At 36.0% G+C, this 21344-nt stretch overlaps 3 protein-coding genes across 6 annotated transcripts in view; 1 reads left to right on the top strand and 2 right to left on the bottom strand.

Annotated features, from left to right (window-relative positions):
• LOC138404408 (zinc finger protein 271-like) overlaps positions 1 to 21344 on the bottom strand; it is a 124422-nt gene that overhangs the window by 46658 nt on the left and 56420 nt on the right. The window lies entirely within an intron of this gene.
• Positions 1111 to 14598, bottom strand: LOC138404421 (zinc finger protein 182-like). 3 transcript variants are annotated; one of them, XM_069508285.1, is made up of 5 exons: positions 14036 to 14598; positions 13891 to 13945; positions 9847 to 10053; positions 2512 to 2602; positions 1111 to 2479 (listed from the first exon to the last, which is right to left on the bottom strand). In XM_069508285.1, the coding sequence occupies exons 1-4, from the start codon at positions 14306 to 14308 to the stop codon at positions 2559 to 2561; spliced, it is 579 nt and encodes a 192-aa protein (XP_069364386.1). In that variant the 5' UTR covers positions 14309 to 14598; the 3' UTR covers positions 1111 to 2479; positions 2512 to 2558. The 3 variants fall into 3 exon arrangements, with proteins under 3 accessions (XP_069364386.1, XP_069364385.1, XP_069364384.1); XM_069508284.1 differs by having other exon boundaries at positions 1111 to 2602; XM_069508283.1 differs by lacking the exons at positions 1111 to 2479; positions 2512 to 2602 and having other exon boundaries at positions 8401 to 10053.
• LOC117995051 (zinc finger protein 239-like) overlaps positions 3624 to 21344 on the top strand; it is a 29698-nt gene continuing 11977 nt past the window's right edge. Inside the window, exons 1-3 of one of the 2 annotated variants that reach the window (XM_069508296.1) lie at positions 3624 to 4276; positions 4544 to 4598; positions 4834 to 6675. In XM_069508296.1, coding sequence (XP_069364397.1) covers positions 3974 to 4276; positions 4544 to 4598; positions 4834 to 5420 — 945 coding nt within the window. In that variant the 5' untranslated portion in view covers positions 3624 to 3973 and the 3' untranslated portion in view covers positions 5421 to 6675. Of the gene's footprint in view, positions 4277 to 4543; positions 4599 to 4833; positions 6676 to 21344 lie in introns of those variants that run through there. The other variant, XM_034983039.2, reaches the window with a different exon arrangement.

Genomic DNA, 21344 nt, shown 5'->3' with positions numbered 1-21344 from the left:
TAGACAAACAATCATTTTCTTTGTCGATTTTCTCTTAAAATATCTCGTATTTTTCTTAACTAATAGTTGGTTTCCAAAATTCATATTCGATACGGATGCCATCAATAGATCCTATATTTCACATGCTGTCAAATTGCTAAACCACGAAATAAGCTGAAAATCATTAGGTAGGTACCTATTTTTAACCGACTTCAAAAAAAGGAGGAGGTTCTCAATTCGTCGGAATCTTTTTTTTTTTTTTTTTTTTTTTTTTTTTTTTTTTTTTTTATGTATGTTCCCCGATTACTCAAAAACGCCTGGACCGATTTTGAAAATTCTTTTTTTGTTTGAAAGGGTATACTTCAAAGTTGGTCCCATTTCAATTTGGTGAACATCTGATGAACATCTTCGAAGATAGATACTGGAACTCCTCAACCGATAAGAGTAAATTGCTCGCGATCAGTGTAATAACTTCGTAAACAGTAGATTTTTTACCCGTCATAGCATAATTCCATGGGGCCACTAAAAATTGTGAAATAAAAAAAATTTACAAAAAAAATAAAAACCGACTTCGTTACATAAACACTAAAAATTTAAAAATAATTTAATTTATTACCGAATATATTATGTATACAAGAGTTAATATAGTTCCATAATAATATTTTTTGGGGTCGGTGCCAATGAGGTGCCATTGTGGAGTCCCATAAAAATATGAAGTCCAGACGATTCGCGCAGCTAAAGCTAATTGGCACCGGCACCAATAAGTATTATTATGGAACTATATTAACTCTTGTATACATAATATATTCGGTAATAAATTAAATTATTTTTAAATTTTTAGTGTTTATGTAACGAAGTCGGTTTTTATTTTTTTTGTAAAATTTTAACTCTTCAACTTGTACATTGGTCACGTCACACGTGTGCGTAATCCCAGCAAAATAATGTTGAATTTCTGGATTTGAGTTGGATAGTTTTTTAGTGCGTAACGTCGTGTAATTGTTCGTGAAAGTTTTTTTGTGCGTACAACCAATAAGTAGATATTCGAAAAAAAACGCGTATTGGTCACTGATACCAGATACATCATACACTCATCACACGTTGTAGACATAGGTAGAAATAAAACACAGAGAGGCAGAGATCTTGAAAAACTGAACTGATTTAATAAATTCAATAGCAGAGTATATGGGTAAGGCCGTGGTTTTTTCCTTATGTGACATAAAAGCGACATAAATTTTTTAAGTCACAAAAACATAAATGTTACGTAAAAATGTTATATAAAATTCTAAAGCCTAGATCTCATTTGTGCGCAATATTTCATTCAATATCTTTTGTAACACAATTCGTTTATTGAGGTATGAGTTATTAGACCCTAATAGGTGAACAAAATATTGTTTAATACTGACCCAAAACAGCTTATACAGGGTATAAGGAGACCGCTTTCGAAAACTTGGCGCTATTATTATACTACCTAAACACAATATTATAGGATAGGTAAAATCGGACTAGTAGTGTAGCTCTACGGTGGAACACACAGAATCCGATACAAAAATCGGATACAAACATACATACATAGATTGCTAAAGACATTACCCTTTTTTTGGCTTTGCCATAGTCGGGTAAAAAGCCTAATTGAAATGTAAATAAAACACTGATACTTTGAGCTTTCTAACATCATTCTATTTTTAAAATAATGTTATAATTTTTATAATCGTAGGCACAATATTTTGATCATCGAAGTGATCACTTAATAAAAAACTAAATGAAATAGGTATTCTATTATAAATATTATATTATATTTTTTTTTATTATTCTAAGTCTATTTTACTTTGTTATATAGTAACAAAGTACTTTGGTGAAGGTTTTTTTAATAAGAAAATAACAAACATCTAAGAAATTAAAGTGAAAGCCTAAGAACTTTATTTTGTAACTTAAAAACTTAACTCAAATTTGACTCAAATGCGCAAAAGTACAACAATTAAAGACTAGACTTGCCTGATCTAGGAATCTTTGAACTTTTAGTACATGCAAGAAGTCTTAAATTTTAGTCAAAATTATTAGTAATAATGTTATTCAAATTTTCTTTAATGAATTGTTCAGTTTTTTTTAGTGGTGTGCATTCATTTAAATTTGTATTTTCAGCACTTAACATGTTCACCAAGTTTAGCTCTCTTTTTAAATCATTGCAGGTTTCATTTAATCCATTAAGCTTTTTCTGCTGTCTGTTGTATTTTCTTTGCAGCGTCTTGAATCCCTTCCATATTTTTTTCATACTATCCTGCAGTTGTCGAATCTCTTTTCTTTTCTTATATTCGATCTTGCGTTGGCTATTTCTAATATCTCTACGGTTAGGTTGTTGTTGAAAGAGTCCTGAAGGTAGGTGTTCTGGGTCGTTTTGCTCTTGTGTCTCGCTTTGGGAATTTCTTGCATTCTGATCTTGCTCTTTTCTTCGTAGTCGTAATTCCTGTATCTGTTCTTCTGTTAAGGTTCTTTGTTTTTTTCTATAGTACTCAAGAGCTCTTGCTGCTGTTTTCTGTTTGATTTCTTTATATTTTTCGGGATTTTGGATTTTAAGTTTTTCTCTATAAAGTTTTTGCCTTTCGGCGGGAGTTTTTCGAGGCGGCATCTGAAAAACAAATACAATAAAAATAATATCTATATAAAGTAAAATATCAAAACAATAATATGATGATACCTTTGTTCGATATAGTTAAATGTTTTTTTCAGAGAAGTATTGTCAAAATTATATTAGTCAACAGATCTTGTAGTAAGTAAATATATCAAAAAAAGCTATTACCTACCACATTCGATGATGATAAAAATAAGTAGTTCAAGAAATGGTACCCTAATGAAAATAAATAAATCTATTTTCGAAGGTTCGGCCATTTCTGTTTATAATTTACTTAATCCTGCCACTATAATAACCAGTAAAAATAAATAAAATTGATAAATTGATTTTTTTTTATTGTGTCGTGTTCTATTATATCTACTATTATCATTTTGTACCAGATTTACTTTTATCCCATTTCTAAATTATTAGGTAATTCTTTAACATAATACACATTATCTACTGCAGAAAATTAAACGATTAACAACACTAAAATCTAAATCTAATTTTTTTTCTAAAAATTTATTCCGATTTGTTCCTTCACATGCCTAGACAATTTAATCTGTCGGCAGTCAACATGTTTTTAATAAATTGAATGTGATCCCCTTAGCCTGAATTATTGTAGACTAGGCTTTATATCTGTTTTACATAACGTGACGTAAATTTACGTAACACGTAAATGTCATGTGAACACAGATGTGATAAACAGAGATGCAGCTAACCTATTTTTTTCCCTTATCGTGTAATTGGTTTTTTTCAAGAATACATACAACTTACATACATGGCATGCAACTTTAGTTGCGAAACAAACTTTGAGAATTCGTGGCGTAATTGTATTGTCGTGTTATTCATCGTTACGTCGTGCTATCACTATCTCATACGCGGTTACACAGTACTTCAATCTACCTATTATTCTATCTACGCCTGTCAATAATAATCTGTGCCAAAGCCGTAGATCATGCGTAGATCTTTAAATCCAAAGAGTATATAATCACTACCACATCACTACCTCCTGGAGTAAATGTGTTCTGTGATCACTACGTTTTAAATCGAGCAGACATCAAGCTTTTATTTTGTTTATTTTGTAAAACAATGTGAAAAATGTGTGAAAACAGAAAAGTGGTGACAATAGTTTTTTACTACATGTTCCTTGTGAGTAGGGTTAGCTCGGTTCTCCGGTTTTCCCTTTGATTTGAGCATAAAACCGTGTACCTAATGCTCGACAGGTCGTCTTAATAGAATCGCTCGACCAGTAGAGGCAAATTTCTGTGGCTTTACCATTGATTTAATGGGCTTTACTCATCAGTTGCAGTCAAAGTTTGAAGGTATAAAACTAATTCATAGTGTGTGTTATACCGCCTCTCATGTGATCTCAAGCCAGTGCATCTTATGTCTACAAAAAGTTGTACAAAGCACATCAAGATGGAGGAACAACTCTTAGTCCCTAAGGAGGAAGTGTTTGAAGAGCTCGAGGTTACTTTGGAGCCTGACTGTAACAACAAGGAATTGATTGTGCCTAAAGATGAGTTCTCCAACACTAGTCCACACTCAGACACTGCATCAGACCAACAAATGTGTAAGCCAATCAAAACGGAAACTATTTTAAGCAATGAAATTGTGGAGTTACAGAAAGTAATCAAGTCATCTGAAGACACAGAGGTGTCTGCAGGATGTCTGAGGACACACATTAAAGTGAGTTGCCTCTGTGTTATGTGTATATGCTGCTACTTCATGGCAGTGTGTGGCGGGTTGCAGTCCTGCAAATTGCTAATGCCGTGGCCACCATTTTAGTGACGACTAAAACACGAACACTAGACAGAAGTTTCGAGCTGATGGTATATTTTTATTTTGGCTGACGTCAAAATGACGACATTTCGATGTTGATGAGACATGGTTCCAGCGCAATAGCAATTTGCGGGACTAACATAACAGCTAGTATTGTATATATTTTGTTTTCAGCGGAAGCCTGCTCAAGCTGAAGCAAGTTTGTCCATAGAGAGTGCTCACACACTGAGTAAGTGGAGAGGATATAACTTTATCGAAGTTAAGTGTGTTTCAAGCATTCAAATATCACTAATTGAGCTAATGGTGAAGGAAAACATCGTGAGAAAACCGGTATGCCTGAGTTTTTTTATCTTCTCGAAGGTGTGTGAAGTGCAAGCCTGAAGCAAGTCCTTACCCCTAGGCTATCACGATCTTTCCATATATAGAATAATAATAATTATTGAAGTATATATTTCCCCTTTCAGATGATCCCGTGCGGAAGAGGCGCGCGCCCCGACACGGCAGAGTTTGCTGCAATGTTTGCCGCAAAGCTTATAGATCGAAAAAGGCTTTAGTTGTACACATGAGGACTCACACTGGGGAGAAGCCTTATACTTGTGACCATTGTCAAGCCAAATTTTCTCGAAGAGGTTGTTTAATTGAGCACATAAGGACTCACACTGGCGAAAAACCTTACGCTTGTTGTAAATGTCGGGCCAAATTTTCTCAAAAAAGTAGTCTAGATGTTCACATCAGGACTCACACTGGCGATAAACCGTACGCTTGTGGTAAATGTCAAGCCAAATTTTCTCAAAAAGGTAATTTGATGACACACATGAGAACTCACACTGGCGAGAAACCTTACGCTTGTTGTAAATGTCAAGCGAAATTCGCTCAAAAACATAGTTTAAATGTTCACATGAGGACTCACACTGCTTATTTATGTGACTTATGTCACACGAAATTTTTACAAAAAGGACATTCTAAACGTGACATGATGACTGACCGTGGCGAGCAATCTCATTTCTGTGACTTATGTCACACCCAATATGCCCGCATCTCACACTGGTGACAATCCTTTGTGATATCTGTGAGAACTTTACAAAACACTAGTCTTGGGCCATTATGAACTTGCGAACCGAGTCATAAATTACTAGCTGATGCTCGCGACTTCATACGCGTGGATTTAGGTTTTAAAAATCATGTGGGAACTTTGATTTTCAAGGATAAAAAGTAGGCTATGTCACTCTCCAGGCCTTAAACTATTATACCCATGCAAAAAATCACGTTGATCCGTTGCAACGTGATTGAAGGACAAACCAACAAACAAACACGCTTTTCCATTTATAATAGGGGTAGTGATTACGATCATAGGGTTGTGAGAATGCCGCAGAACTCGTTATCGATAAAGGGATGCCGTTCGGACGCAGGTATAATTTTGTATTGTTTCCCCCCTCGCTCTTTGTAACCTGTTTTCGACTATCGACAAATCTTTTTTTTTTCTGTTACACACAACATCAGAGCATCAGGTTCCAGTGCCATAAGATCTGTAAGTGCGAGCGAGTCTGTTAAAATTAGTTCGCACGTTCGTAATGGCCCAACTATAGTGAAACACATGAATATTGACACTATTGTATTTTTAAGGTTCCGTACGGGATGTCGACGGGATCCTATTGCTAATCCTCTGCTGTCTGTCCGTCTATCTGTCTGTCAGCGGGCTGTATCTCATGAACCGTAATAGATACAGAGTCGAAATTTTCATGACAAATACACACCTCAATAGGCTATAACGATATACAGAGTGTAAATAGAACGCTAGCAAAAACTTAGCGTTATTGTTATACTACCTACACACAATCCAATACCAATAACCATTTGCCTCATTCTATAGTTTTAGTGATTTAGTATCTTTCAAACCAGCAATGTATAGCGTGCAAAACTCGAGTCAATGCCCCGCCTACGACGCAGCATTGACTCCGAGTGGCCTACTTTCGCGACGTTCGTTGACCTCTAGCGTCAGTCAGATGTTTTATTGAAAACATATCGTGAACGTTTACAAAATATGGGTTTTTTTTTTTTTTCGCGTGTTTTGTGGTATCATATCAGTGATCATGATTAGTATCACCTGTCGTTTTTACTAGCATTCTGTAGGGCGATTGCCTAAAACCTGCATCAATCATTATTACAATCTCAATTGTTCTGATTGGCTGAATTTGTGCGATTCTTGTTGCAACAATGCATTGTGGCCAATAGTGAGCAAGCATTAACCAATCAGAGATGATTGCGATCGTGACATTGTAGCTGTCAAACAACCGCGGTAGGGCCACAGGTTACACCTTGTATGTAACGCCATATGGAGGTACATACATTGAAATCATCTTTATAATTAGCTATGTATGCAAATGTAGAAAAATATTCAAATCTTTGTAGTAAGTACCTACGGATATAAGTAAATAAATGAACATGAAACACTATTGCCGGTCTATTATTCCCCCCACCCCCCTTGTCGGAGCTCGTCCTCGTCGGGTGTCGTCACATCTCCGCCTGGCGCCAGCTGCGCGCTCCTGCAGACCACGCTGAAGTCAACAGTCCACTAATTCTCAGGTAACACTTGCATTCAGAGGCAGATTATCCCTAAGGCAAACTAGGGGCGCGAGGTTACGAAGGGGCGCAGGTGATCATGTAGGGTTCCATTACCTGACCTACCTAATTGCCGCGGGGCACGCGGGGATCTGTGTGTTGTGTACGTCTGCCCCAGAAAGGGGAGAAAGACCAATTAAGGACAAGGACAGGAAAGAAAGAATTTGTAGGGAGTCAAGAAAGAGCCACCGAGCAAGTACCGAACGGACGCCCTCCCGCGTTTCGGCCCATATAACCGCGAGGTTGGTGGGGCCATGGGAGGTGGTGGGTTGACCTACCTAATTATCCCTACTAAGTAATATTATCTTGGAGTAGAATAGAACAGAATGTTTTTTTATTCATGTAAACTTTTTAAAAGTGCTTATGAATAGTCAGGTAGTTTTAATTTACCACTGGTTCGGAATGCCGTGACCGAAACTGCCTCTTCTTTAATATAGCAAAGTGTCATGACGTGACATTCTTCAATAAATAAATATAATCACCAACTACCAATTAGGCAATGAGACGATTCCTCGTTCTTTCGAATTTAGTAAATTTTTTAATATGGCTGTTAGAGGGGTGCCTATGAGGTGCTTGCCTAGGGCGCTCTTGACTAATCCGCCTTAAAATTCCCGTTGTGTAACAGTGTTACTCAACGGGAATGTTTTGAAATTGTTGGCACCTTGTGTCACAGTGTTACATACGGGGGTGTGACTCAACGGGAATAACCTCCTCCGGTTGCACTTACAGAACAATCAGTGAGGAAGGAGAAAATAATTATTGTGCTTTTCCCGTCAGTGAGAGAACCAGCCACGGCTGAAGCCTCCCATCAAAACTCAAATCATTTATTCAGAATTGGTAAAATTTTACGCTTGCCGATTGTCAAAATTTTTATTTGTAAGATGATATAGTGGTAAAGCTATAAGGGTTCCAAACGCGCCCAGGTCTGAGAAGAGCCCACAACAAACTCAGCCGGGTATTCTAAAGAATAGAACAGATCTGCACCTTTTTTTATAAAGGGTGTCAATTCCAAAACTGCATAAGTTTTTCTTGAACATGCCTACCTACTATTTATGCTTTTAACGCCTCCTCAAAAGCAATAGACCCGTACGCAGGGTTATTTCCGTTGAGTCACAACTCGTACCCCCGTGAGTAACAGTGTGACCTAACGGGTTTTTTAAAACTGTGACTCAATGGTATTCCCGTTGAGTCACACCTACATATTACGTGTGTAGCAAGTGTTGACTGAATGCGGTACGCATATCCTGGGTAAAATCCATGTAAGTGTGGTTACAATTTTACAATTGTTGTGGTTGATAGTGGTATTTTTTTGGTACAACAATACATTTCACGGTGGGTTCCCAGTGAGTCACACTCGATCGGGTCACAGTGTGAGTCGATCGAGTGTGACTGTGTGTGAAATGAAACAAAACTGAATTTCTGTATCAATTTATTAAACAGGTAGGTAGATACATCTATAATGCTTCGTGCGAACATAATGATACTTAATTTCTATTTTATAGCTGATGCCCACACGTAGCGAGCACGTATTTTTTTCTTATTGTAGGTACCATGTATCACACCCACAAATGACTTTCCCAATTTCGCGAGTCGGATCGTAGGAGTTGCAAGCTTATTACGGTTCCTAGTTTGTCTGTCGTGGAAATCACTCATCACGTGATTTTTAGGGTTCCGTAGTAAACAAGGAACCCTTATAGTTTCGCCATGTCCGTCCGTCCGTCCGTCCTCGGTTAATCTCAGCGACTATTAGTGCTAGAAATCTGTAATTTGGCATGGGTATAAATTACGGTAAATATTAATCAACAACAACCAACAACCGACAAAGTGATGAAACAAAATGTTGATAAATATTTTTTTTAGAGTAGCTCCCCTACATGTAAAGTGGGGATGAATTTTTTTTCCTCGTCTACCCCATAGTGTGGGGTATCGTTGAATAGGTCTTTTAAAAATACTGTGAGTGTGGGAACATCATTTTTCGATTTATAGATCCGTTTGTAAAATACGATGTTTTAAAGTGCTAATTTTTATTAGAGTCAAGTGTCTCTATAGGAACGTGAAAAAAAGCAGTAGTATATATAATCAATTTTAAAGGAAAACTATCATGGCTAAGTAGGGTTCACAGGTTAAGGAGTTATATATCTGTTTTTCGAGGATTGTGACTACGGAACCCTACACTGCGCGTTGCTCACCACGCACTTGGCCAGTTTTTTTTTTACTTTTGATTGAATATTTAAATTGGCAATGCTGGCAATAATACTAAGGTTTCTTGGCAGTGTGAGTTCTCATATGGTTATTTAAAATCTTTTTTCGAGAAAATTCGGTGTGACATATGTCACAGGAAAAGGGTTTCTTGCCCGTGTGAGTGCTCATGTGAGCGTTTAAATGACATTGTTGTGTAAATTTGGCGGTACATAAGTCACAGCCATAAGGTCTCTCGCCAGTGTGCGTCCTCATGTGAACCTTCAAGCTACTTTTTTGTGGAAATTTGGCGGTGCATAAGTCGCAGGGAAATAATTTCTCGCCAGTGTGTTCCCTCATGTGGTCAGTGAGACGAGATTTTATTGGAAATTTGGCGTCACATAAGTTACAGGGAAAGGATATCTCGCGAGTGTGAGTCGCCATGTGAACACTTAGACTAACTTTATGAGAAAATCGGGCTTGACACTGACCACAAGCGTAAGGTTTCTCGTCAGTGTGAGTCCTCATGTGAACGTTTAGAGTATCTTTTTGGGAAAATTTGGCCTGACATTGACTACACGCGAAAGACTTCTTGCCAGTGTGAGTCCTCATGTGAACATTTAGAGTACCTTTTTGAGAAAATTTGGCCGGACATTGACTACATGCGAAAGGTTTCTCACCAGTGTGAATCCTAATGTGGTCAGTTAAATAACCTCTTCGAGAAAATTTGGCTTGACACTGATCACAAGCGAAAGGTTTCTCGGTAGTGTGAGTCTTCATATGTACAAGTAAAGCACTTTTGCATCTACAATCTTTGCGGCAGACACTGCAGCGGTGCAGCGCGTCCGCGTCGCTGGCTCTGCTGCTGCCCTCCCGCACGCGAGCGTCTGAAAGAGGAAACGTATACTTCACTATATAACAGTTACTCTATGCTATATAATCTAAAAATTATTATTATTTTTAATAGACTAAGCAGCTTACGCTGATGCGTCTATATCAGAAGTGCTTCGAGTTTTCCAAATGTTTGTCCAATCTATTCTTGAACTGGTTAACAGAACTTGACATAATTAACCACATCCTTAGACAATTTATTCCATATTGTGAACAACTCTTAATTAAAATCTTTTTATACAAAGTCAATATTCTTGTTAAATTTTATAGCAATCTATATATTGGAGGGTCGATATTGAAAGAGTTCTTACTGTCTATAGACTCCGTGAAAAGAAACGTATGAGTTTTACTCTACGGAAGGTAGCCATCTTTAGTTTAGTTGTCAGAGTTGGACTTTGACACGCACGAATTTTGTTGTCGTTCACAATTTTCTCTCGCGTTAAATTAATTAAGTATCAGATTATAGCTTAGCTAATTATTATTCTTTGAGATAGGTAGGTAGTTTCTTAATCGTGATATTTAATTCGGTGATTGTGATATAGTTAGAACAGTAATTGTTCGATGCTAATGTACATTGTGTTAAATCGTAACATCTAGTGCCATCCGGTGACTTTGTCTGCAAAGCACTATTAATAATGTTCGCGTAGTTGTTTGACGAATATGGAATACTAATTATTGGTGAATATTAGAGTAATTCGTGAGTTAACGTTTGGCTCAGTGGATAGATTATTATAAGGACATCCGTTAAGGTTATTTCTGCAGACGCTAGTGATTTAGAGTGTAATTGGAGATATACCGGCAGTTGAGATAATGATTAGTTTGAAGTGATAGCTTAGTGTGATAGTAACTTGAAGTTAACTTTGATAGTAGGTACCCGCTTTAGAATCGTATAACCCGGTTGGTAAAGAATCATTGATGACTCTCGTGTAATGTTGAAATGGATTAGACAATGAGTTGCCCATGAGATCGAATAGCTTACATTCTATCTGGTTTCTGTTGTGATCGCTTATTTGGGTGGATATAGTAGTCGTGGCGCGTGTGGCGCACGATGCTATGGTGTTCTGTATGCAGATGTGCACAGAGTGGAGAAGGTAGAGCTATTGCGATATTCTGAATTAGTAATGAGAAGTCAATTATAAGATCTGGTTTAGATCGTAAGAGAGTCGATGCAATGATCCTTTTAAGAGCGTTCATGAAGTTGTGATTGATTACCTTGAGATGATTAGATAACGGAGTAGGTCGTGACTTGATTGAGAGGTTGCAATAGCAATTGCGCCCTAATCACACGATGTAGTGTTTAGCTTAGGTTAGCTAGTTTAGAGTGAGGTGAGGGGTCGCTGTGAGGGGTGGTTGGAGGCGACCATAGGTAGGGTTAGGTTAGGGTGATCTGGTTGTGTTACGTTGATGGTTTCCATGTGCGATACGTTACTGAGAACTATTTGTAAAGAACATGGATTAAAGTACCTACCTATTAATTAGTACCTTCTGATGTCGGCTAAAGATGAATAATAATTATCAGCCATCCTCCTGTTCTCCGACATATATATATAAAAGAAAAAGGTGACCGACTGATCTATCAATGCACAACTCAAACTACTGGATGGATCGGGCTGAACTCTGGCATGGAGATAGCTATTATGCCATAGGCATCCGCTAAGAAAGGATTTTTGAAAATTCAACCCCTAAGGGTGTGATAGAGGGGCTTAAAATTTGTGTAGTCCATGTGGATGAAGTCGCGAGCATAAGCCAGTTTTCTCTGACTTAGATGAATAGGGTATTTTATCCTTTGAAGATTTTCTTAATTTTATCCTAAGTGATATTAAACTACCAAAAAGTTTACAAAAGTTTTATTTGATCAATGGTACTGATTCTGAGCACAACCTAATTTTAGAGTATTCGCATCCTCTTCTTACTAATGTAATATGAAAAGGACAGACACAGTTTGACAGTTTTAATTTTTAGATGGTAAAACCCGTGATTTTAGCGCGCAGTCGCGAGCCTGTATAATAATAAAATTATATTTTAATAATTTTATTATTATACAGGCTCTATAATTATATTAAAATATAATTTTATATACTGAAACTAACATTTTAAAGATTGCTTTGTTTATTCCATTTTGAATTTTTTCTCGCATGGTGTAAAATACCGTATTGAAAAGGTTTTCTCAACAAATGATTAAAATTGATAAATAAAAAACCAGCCAAGTGCGAGTCAGGCTCGTGCACCAAGGGTTCCGTATTACAGTATTTCAACATTTTTCACGATAAATCAAAAACTATGATTCATAGCAATAAATAAAAATCTGAAATAAATCAATAATATTTTTTAAATCTCAAGTCTCAATTTTTAAATCTCAAGCCCTTTCATTTGATACCCCACTTGATTATTATTATTATACTTGTAGTTAGGTCCACAGCACACCGAGTGCAGCCGGGGCAGTCAGCTAGATTGTTATAATTATTCTAAGGCCTTCGACAAAATTTCCCACAATATCCTTATTTCTAAACTTAAACGTATCGGTGTACACAGGGACCTGCTTCGATGGGTTAAATCATACTTATTTAATCGTAGTCAAGCTGTTACAGTCAAAGGATACTGTTCATCATTCATCCCTGTCCCTTCAGGTGTGCCTCAGGGCTCCCATCTTGGTCCATTATTTTTTAATATTTACATAAATGACATTTTATCAGTTTTCAAACACTCAGAGTTTTTACTTTATGCTGATGATAATAAGATTTACAAAATTATAAGAAGCGTAAATGATTGTATTGATTTACAGAAGGACTTAGATTCACTTTGTCAGTATTGCTCCCAAAACTCACTATTCTTGAACATAAAAAAGTGCAATCTTATAACATTTACAAGAAAACGCAAACCTATAAACTTTGATTATAAACTAAGAGATGAAATTTTGACCAGGGTGTCCTCGGTAAAGGATCTTGGCGTAATATTAGATAAAAAGCTGATTTTCGATGAACACGTCAACCACATAGCTAGTAAGGCTTACAGGATGTTGGGATTTGTCTTAAGGATTTCCAAAGAGTTTAAACTATCGTCAACACTTGTAATTCTCTATAACTCGTTCGTTAGATCATCTCTGGAATATGCTTCCACAGTCTGGAGTCCTCAGTATAATGTACATAAGGATAAAATTGAAAGAGTCCACAATCGGTTCAAAAAACGACTAACATATTACATATTAAACAATACTAATAGTAATGACAATCCCCATATGCCAGTTTCAGCTGCTGACAGACGTGTTCAAAGAGATCAAATCCTTTTATTTAAGCTTCTTAACAACGGCGTTGACTCACCATATCTGCTATCAAAAATATCTTTAAGGTGCCCACGGGTTAACTCCCGGCATCGGAAACTGTTTCATATTGCACCAAGTAAGACTAAACACCCTGATAACACATTCATACGACGAAGTTGCAACCAAGCTAATCATCTATTCGCGAAAAGTGATATTTTTCATCTCTCTCTCCATAGGTATAAATTAGCAATTAAGGATGTTATATCAAATTCTGCCTAGTTATAGTTTATACTTTAGTCGATTTCAGTTCTGTGTTCCATAAGTTTACCTACCTAGTTAGTTTTAAATACTCTGTGCCTAGTTTTTCATACGCATACTATGCCCGTGTGTTGTGGACATAATTCTTTATTATAAGTGTTAATTTCTCATTGGAGACTGCTTTGGTTTAAGTGTTTATATATATATACTATCTAGTTAACTAATTGTAACTGTTTGTCTCTATAAAATAAAATAAATTAAATTAAAAAAAATTAAATTAAATTAAATTAAATAAAATAATATCCTCTCCACTTACCCAGTGTTTGACCATCATCTGTGGACAAACTTGGTCCAGCTTCAGCAGGCTCCCGCTGAAAACAAAATATATACAATATTAGCTGTTACCCGCCACACACTGCCATGAAGTGACAGCATATACACATAACACAGAGGCAACTCACTTTAATGTGTGTCCTCAGACATCCTGCAGACACCTCGTTGTCTTCAGATGACTTGATTGCTTTCCGTAACTCCACAATTTCTTTACTCAAAATAGTTTCTGTTTTGATTGGCTTACACATTTGTTGGTCTGATGCAGTGTCTAAGTGTGGACTAGTGTTTGAAAACTCAACTTTAGGCACAATAAATTCCTTGTTATCTTCACAGTCAGGTTCAAAAGTGACCTCTAGCTCTTCAAGCACTTCCACCTTAGGGACTAAGAGTTGTTCCTCCATCTTGGAATGTATTGTTTAACTTATTACACTAGGGGTAAGTTGCACTTGCTTGAGATCAATAATTAATGAGAGAGTGTAAGATCAAATGAACACACATTATGAAGGAGGTTATGCCCTCAAACTTTGACTTCAATCAATAAGCCGTACCAAAATCCTAGATCGGCTAAATCATTGGTAGGTATCTGCTGCTGTTCGTGTTATTCTTTTACACCGACCAGAAATAAAGTTCTTTTATTTCTGGTCGATGGTGTTATTGTTAATACCTACCTTACCTACCTTACGAGATTACAATAATACACAGAGTACTTTTTCAATAATACTACTCTATTACAAAGAGTATATAATCACTACTGTCTATGATTACAGCAGATTACAGGCACCGACCAGAAAAAAAAGCATATATTAAATGTAGGTACTCTGTGAAAAAAGATTAGGTAGGTAGGTAATGGTTAGCTTACAAATTCAAGGGTGGCCCGACCTCTGTAGATGGTATTCTGTGGGATCATAGAGTAGGATTATATCGTAGATAGAGTAATAAAGGTAGATGCAGGAACGTTTGCTTTCTCATTCGCACCAAAAAGAGAGCACAGGTGAAGTTACTAATGAGACGCAGCTAACCTATTTTTTGTCCCTTATCGTGTAACTGGTTTTTTTCAAGAATACATACATGAAGTTGCAAAACAAACTTTGAGAATTCGTGGCATAATTGTATTTCTCATGAGTTATTTACTTGTTATCACATAAAAAACGTTTAATACAAATATTGTTGATCGGTTAATACAAATATTGACTACTAAACAATGGTAATAATTGTCGTGTTATTCATCGTTACGTCGTGCTATCGCTATATCATACGCGGTTACACAGTACTTAAATCTACCTATTATTCTATCTATTCTACGGATTATATTGTGGGCTTGGACGATTTAACCTAAGGACGCGCCTCGCATGATTATTCCCCTCTGTCAATAGTAATGGATTTTTAATCCACTGCGTTTATAAACACTGTTTGCGGAATCGATTTTGTCATTGTCAGAATCGTTTTCGATGTGTGACGACGTCTTACACGCTGGGTGAAAAATGCCTGTTTGTGCCGTTAGTGAGTGCAAGAACAAATCAAAAACATCAAATTTACAAAAAGATGGAATTTCATTTCATAAGTAAGTATTTTTGGTGTAATAAACGCTTTCTATAAATTAAATTACATAAATTATTATAATAAAATAACAATCGAGAACTTTACCGATTCAGTAATTGAGTACGTAATAATTCGGTAGAAACGAGTCACACTCCTCACGAGGCTATATTTTGTTTTTTCTAAACAATTGCAACCCTCGATATATACAAATTAGGTTAAAATTTGAATACGCGTGAACAGCATGAAATTACGTAGTAGTACGATAGTGATTGCGGTTCGATTATCGATATCGATGAAAACATTTTCTTTATTATTAACGACTAAATTACCGTCTTCAAGTCAAGTAAAGAATAGTTATTATTAATTACCACAATTTTTTCGCTACCTATACTTGTAATAAAACTGGTCGATTTCTGTGATTTCACGTACTTAATACATTTAAAAAAAAAATTAAAGCAACGCAATTTTAGTGATAGGCGCGAAACGGGGTAGGGTGTCTCTGAACTGGGTAATATGTAGCTAAAAGGTGTACCTTTCTCAAGGATGAGGATCAGGTAATAATTTATCATAATCGTTTTATTTTTACAGATTTCCTAAAGACGCCCACTTTAAAATGAAGTGGGCACAATTGTGCGATCGAATACTACGATGAATACGCTACGCTGACCAAACACTGGTTTTAAGTAATTAAATACGAGTAATAAATTCTTACTTCTACTTTTGTTTCTGAAAAACTATCGATATATTTTAAAATATCGATACGGTAGCATCGCAAATCAATTTGACTGTCTTACACTCGTAATGTCTTTGTATGTTGATGTATATAACTTATTAGTGTGCGTAAAATGTAGTAGTGTTGAAGATTTAGATATGTGTGTGTTAATAATGACACAAAACTTTGTTGAGTGAGTGTGTCAAGTTGTCTATGTAGTGTTTCCTCGTCCCGCACCAAAAGTGACAGAAATTTTTATTCGTAATATTAGGCGCGTTACAAGTCCATAGGTTAAATCATAGGGGTGCAACTCCAGAACATTAAAAAATCGCAAATTGAAATTCGCTTGTGGTGCCATCTAAGCGCGAGTACGGCTAAACAAATAGATAACAGTTAATAAAAGACGTAAATAGATGGCGGGCACATTGTTGTAATTTTAAATTACAAACATTTGGACAGCCACAGTCACCGTCAGTGGTGCCAGATTAGGCGAATTACCGCCATTTAGGCTACCTCGGCGGGCCAATCGGCGCCCAAAAATCCCGATTGGCTACCAGTAACCATTTAGGCTACCAGTAGGGCGATTGTCTAAAACCGGTATCAATCATTATTACAATCTCAATTGTTCTGATTGGCTGAATTTGTGCAATCCTTGTTGCAACAATGCATTGTAGCCAATAGTGAGCGAGCATTAACCAATCAGAGATGATTGTGATCGTAACATTGTAGCTGTCAAACAACCGCGGTAGGGCCCCTGGAAGATAGAAACGGGCGATTTTAGGCTACTCAGCAGGCAAAATCCTAAAACAAATTCCTAAAGGCCGGCAACGCATCGGCGGCTCCTCTGGTGCTGCAAATGTTCATGGGCGGCGGTAATCACTTAACATCAGGTGACCCGCCTGCTCGCTTGCTCGCTATATCTATTAAAAAAAAAAAAAAAACGGGCGAATTCAATTGGTAAATATCTGGCAACCCTGGTCACCGTTGAAGTTCAAAACTTTTCATGTTTTCGTGTATTGTTGTTTGTGCGGTTCTAAATATTTCTATTTCTGATAAATTTATCTGACCCTGCTTTGTTTACTGGACTCTGTGTTTCCTTTAACCACCTCGATAACTACCTAAGGATTGATTTACGGACTCGATTCATGCCTGAACGATTGACCACGGCTACGGATTACGGACTTGTTTTTGCTTTGTGAAAAGATTTTCTGTCGATAGATTTGTGCAGGGAAAATGCCACGGAGATCTCGATGTGTGTTCGGATGTGAGCAATTCGGTAAGTTTAAAATCAGCTCACTTGTAATCTAACACAAATCTCTTAAACGAGTCAAACTCTATGCTCCATTAGTACATTAGGTATTTTATCATGATACTAAATAATTCCTGCGATTTCGTCCACGTGGATATCATCCAAAAAACCATTTTAGAAATCCCGTGAGAAGTCCAATTTTCCGTGATAAAAGTAGCCTACAACCGTCTCCGATGCAAGCTATCTCTTCACCAAATAGATGATGCCCGCCACTTTGTCTACGTTGGTTTAGCGTTTTAAAGAATCCCATGGGAACTGTTTGATTTTCCGAGGCAAAAGTAGCCTATGTCCTTACCTGGATGCAAGCTTCTCTGTACCTTCTAACTTTTATCATAAACGGTTACACAAATTGACTGTGAAAAGCTAGCAGACAGACAGCCTGACATACTTTTGCATTTATAATATTGGTAAGGATTATTGACTACTAATTCTGTACATTTTTTGTTTTGTAATTAAGTGTAGGTACGTAGGTACAACATTAGATATTATTTTGAACTTTAATGACTATGGTTTTTTTATATTTTACTAGCTGCCCCAGCGAACGTCTTACCGCCTAGTCGATTTCGGGCAATTCCATAAAAACCATCCTCGTACTTCAAGGAATATTATAAAAAAAGAATTAGCGAAATCGGTTCAGCTGTTCTCGAAATTTGCGCTTAGCAACACATTCAGTGGTTCATTTTTATATATATATTATAGAGATTAAGTAAATAAGTACAATAAGTATAGATAATACAATAATATATTGCATATTTTATGTTACTACTTTTTCAGATGTTTTGCATCACTTTCCAAAACCTGGCCACTCCTCTTTGAAACGATTTCAACAATGGAAAGAGATAGTAGGACAAGATTTAGAAAGCAAGACTGATGATGAAATATATACGAATTATCGAATTTGCAATCACCACTTTGAAGATCGTTTTTTATACCATCACAGTAAAAGACTAGCAAAGACAGCATTTCCTTCTCTTAACCTTGGTGAGTTTTATTTATTAGTTATTACAGTAGAGAGGATTTTGAGAAATTACATTGATTGACATGTCAATAATAGGTCAAAGCACAGATTGTAGAAGCTTGAAAACACTGGCCAAGTGTGGGTCAGACTTGTGCACAGAGGGTCCCATACTTCAGTCGTATTTTTCGACGTTTTGCACGATAAATCAAGAACTGCTATGTAGAAAATAACTGGCCAAGTGCGAGTTGGACACAGCACATAGGGTTCTGTAATACACAAGAGTAAAACAGATCACTTTTCTTAACAAGCCGCAAAACTGTAGAGGTTTATTGTTAATATCAAAAAAATCGACTTGGCAGCGCTACGGGATACCCCACTTGGTATCAAATGTAATAAGTACAAATGTTTCTATGGAATCTTCAAAACTGAAATCTCCTAATGAAGTTGCAGACAGAAACTAACTATGTATAACTAATAATTATAACATAAACACTTCTTCTAAAACTCTATTTTGCATATTTCAGGTGCCATTGATTCAAGTCTAGATGCTAATACAATAAATCAACCAGAAAGTTCTACACATAATCAATCGGTCGCTCAAAGTACCCCATCTGTGGTTCACAACATCCAAGCAGGATATTCTCAAACTCAGATTCAGAAAAAAATAATTACTAGTAAGTTGTGGCCATAAACAACAAATAATACACATACACACATACACACTGGGAGGTTACCTGGCTGGCACCCCACTAGACCTAGGTCTACTTAATTGTTATTACTTGTTTTTATCTGTATTATAAGTATTTTTTGTGTTCCTTATATGTAATTTAATATGTAATAATATCCAATAAATTTAATTTAATTTAATTAAATAAGAGATAAAAAATCTTTACTGTTTAACAAGATTTTAACAAGAATAGAGTATTGAAAATTGTCTAATAGTTAATGTATACTTAATAAAAACACCTTTTTTTTTTCAGGAAAAGCTGGTCAAAGACATGTGAATCTCAAAGTTCAGAAATTGTTAAGGAAAATAGTTAATTTGAAAAATAAATTATTCGAACAAAGAAACCAAGTAAAGATAGCAAAAAAAATGTCAAAAACAAAATTATTTAACAAGGTTCTAAAATACTTACCTATGCCTGCTCAAACACTTGTAAAAATGCAATTAACACAGCATAACAAAAAAAGCCGTGGAAGAAGATTTAATCATGCAGAAAAATTAATGTCACTCTCGATATATAAGAAAAGTCCAAAAGGCTATAACTTTTTGAGAAAAATGTTAACTTTGCCATCAAAACGAACATTACTGGATGTCCTTAAACAAATAACAATTAAACCAGGCTTAAACCCTGCGATAATTAAACTTTTGAAAAATGCGGCAGACAAATTGGGGATGGAGCAACGATTATGTGTATTAATCTTTGATGAAATGTCTTTGTCTCCATCCCTACATTTCAATACAGCATTCGATCAAGTAATCGGATTTGAAGATTTTGGGGGAAATGAAATTACAGAGAATATTGCTGACCATGTTTTGGTATTCATGATAAAGGGGCTAAAAGCTAAGTTCAAACAGCCAATTTGCTATTTGTTTTGCAAAAGTGCCACAAAGGCAGTAATATTAAAAAGGTGTATTAAAAACATAATTACACAAATTAATCAAACAGGATTGGCTGTCGTCTCAACTGTCTGTGATCAATCTACAATTAACAACAAAGTTATAAATGAGCTGATAAAAGAGACTAAAGTAGATTGTCTTAGATTAGGCAACGAGCCTAGGGATAGTAGTTTTGCTGTAGAAAATAATAATATATTCCCCTTATTTGATCCCCCACATTTGTTAAAAGGAATACGAAACAATTTACTGACAAAAGAATTAAGATTCACACAGGAGGACGAAGTAAAGACTGCTAAATGGATACATTTAAAGCTTCTGTTAGATATTGATGCAGGAGAAGATGACTTACGAATGTGCAACAAGTTAACAGAAGCTCATGTACTCATAGAGAAAATTCCGAAGATGAAAGTAAAACATGCTGCACAAGTTTTTAGTCAGCGTGTATCAGGAGCGCTACGATTTTGTGCAAGTAAGTACTGTTAATGTTCTGAAACTTTTAAAGACCTGATATTTGAAGACCTTCTTCACTTTAGAATTAATTCATCAGACTTTGGTACTACTTGACTAGCAAGGACTAATCTTATTCTCAATAATTATTTATTAGCAACATATATGGCGCTATTTTACATCTGTAATGTGATGATAGTGCAACTTTAAAACATCCACAACTCCATACTAATATTATAAATGGTTGACGCCAGCTCACTATTGGCTACAATGCATTGTTGCAACAAGAATCGCACAAATTCAGCCAATCACAACAACTGAGATTGTAATAATGATTGATGCCGGTTTTATGAAATCGACCCACAGCCCACCCAATTTTGACGTTTGGTATACAAATAACTTCTTAGGGAAGGACACTACTTTTTTCTCTGAAAATCATAGAGTTCATAGATTTTAAGAAACCTAAATCCACGCGGGTGAAGTCGCGAGCATCAGCTACAAATCCATGTAAATGTGGCCTGACATTTATGTATAAAAAAATATATTTAAGTATTTATTTAAGTATTTAATTTTTAATCTTTTTTCTTTTTCAGAAAATAATTTACTACCACAAGAGTGTGCTGACACAGCCGACTTGCTGCTATTATTTGATCGTCTTTTTGACTCCTTTAATGGAGGGTCTTATAAAAAGACCCATAAAATATATAAAAATTGTTTGAAAATGAACTCTGACCATTTTAAATTATGGGATGAAAGTGTGCCAATATTAAAATCAATGCGATTTAAGATGGAAACAAAAAAAAAAGATGGAACAGTAAGTATTCGTTATGAACAGGTTCCATCAATTAAAA

This window comes from Maniola hyperantus, chromosome 28, assembly GCF_902806685.2.
Source record: "Maniola hyperantus chromosome 28, iAphHyp1.2, whole genome shotgun sequence".
Lineage (NCBI taxonomy): Eukaryota > Metazoa > Arthropoda > Insecta > Lepidoptera > Nymphalidae > Maniola > Maniola hyperantus.
Note: the sequence above shows the minus strand (reverse complement) of the source record. Positions and strands in the feature narration are given on the sequence as shown.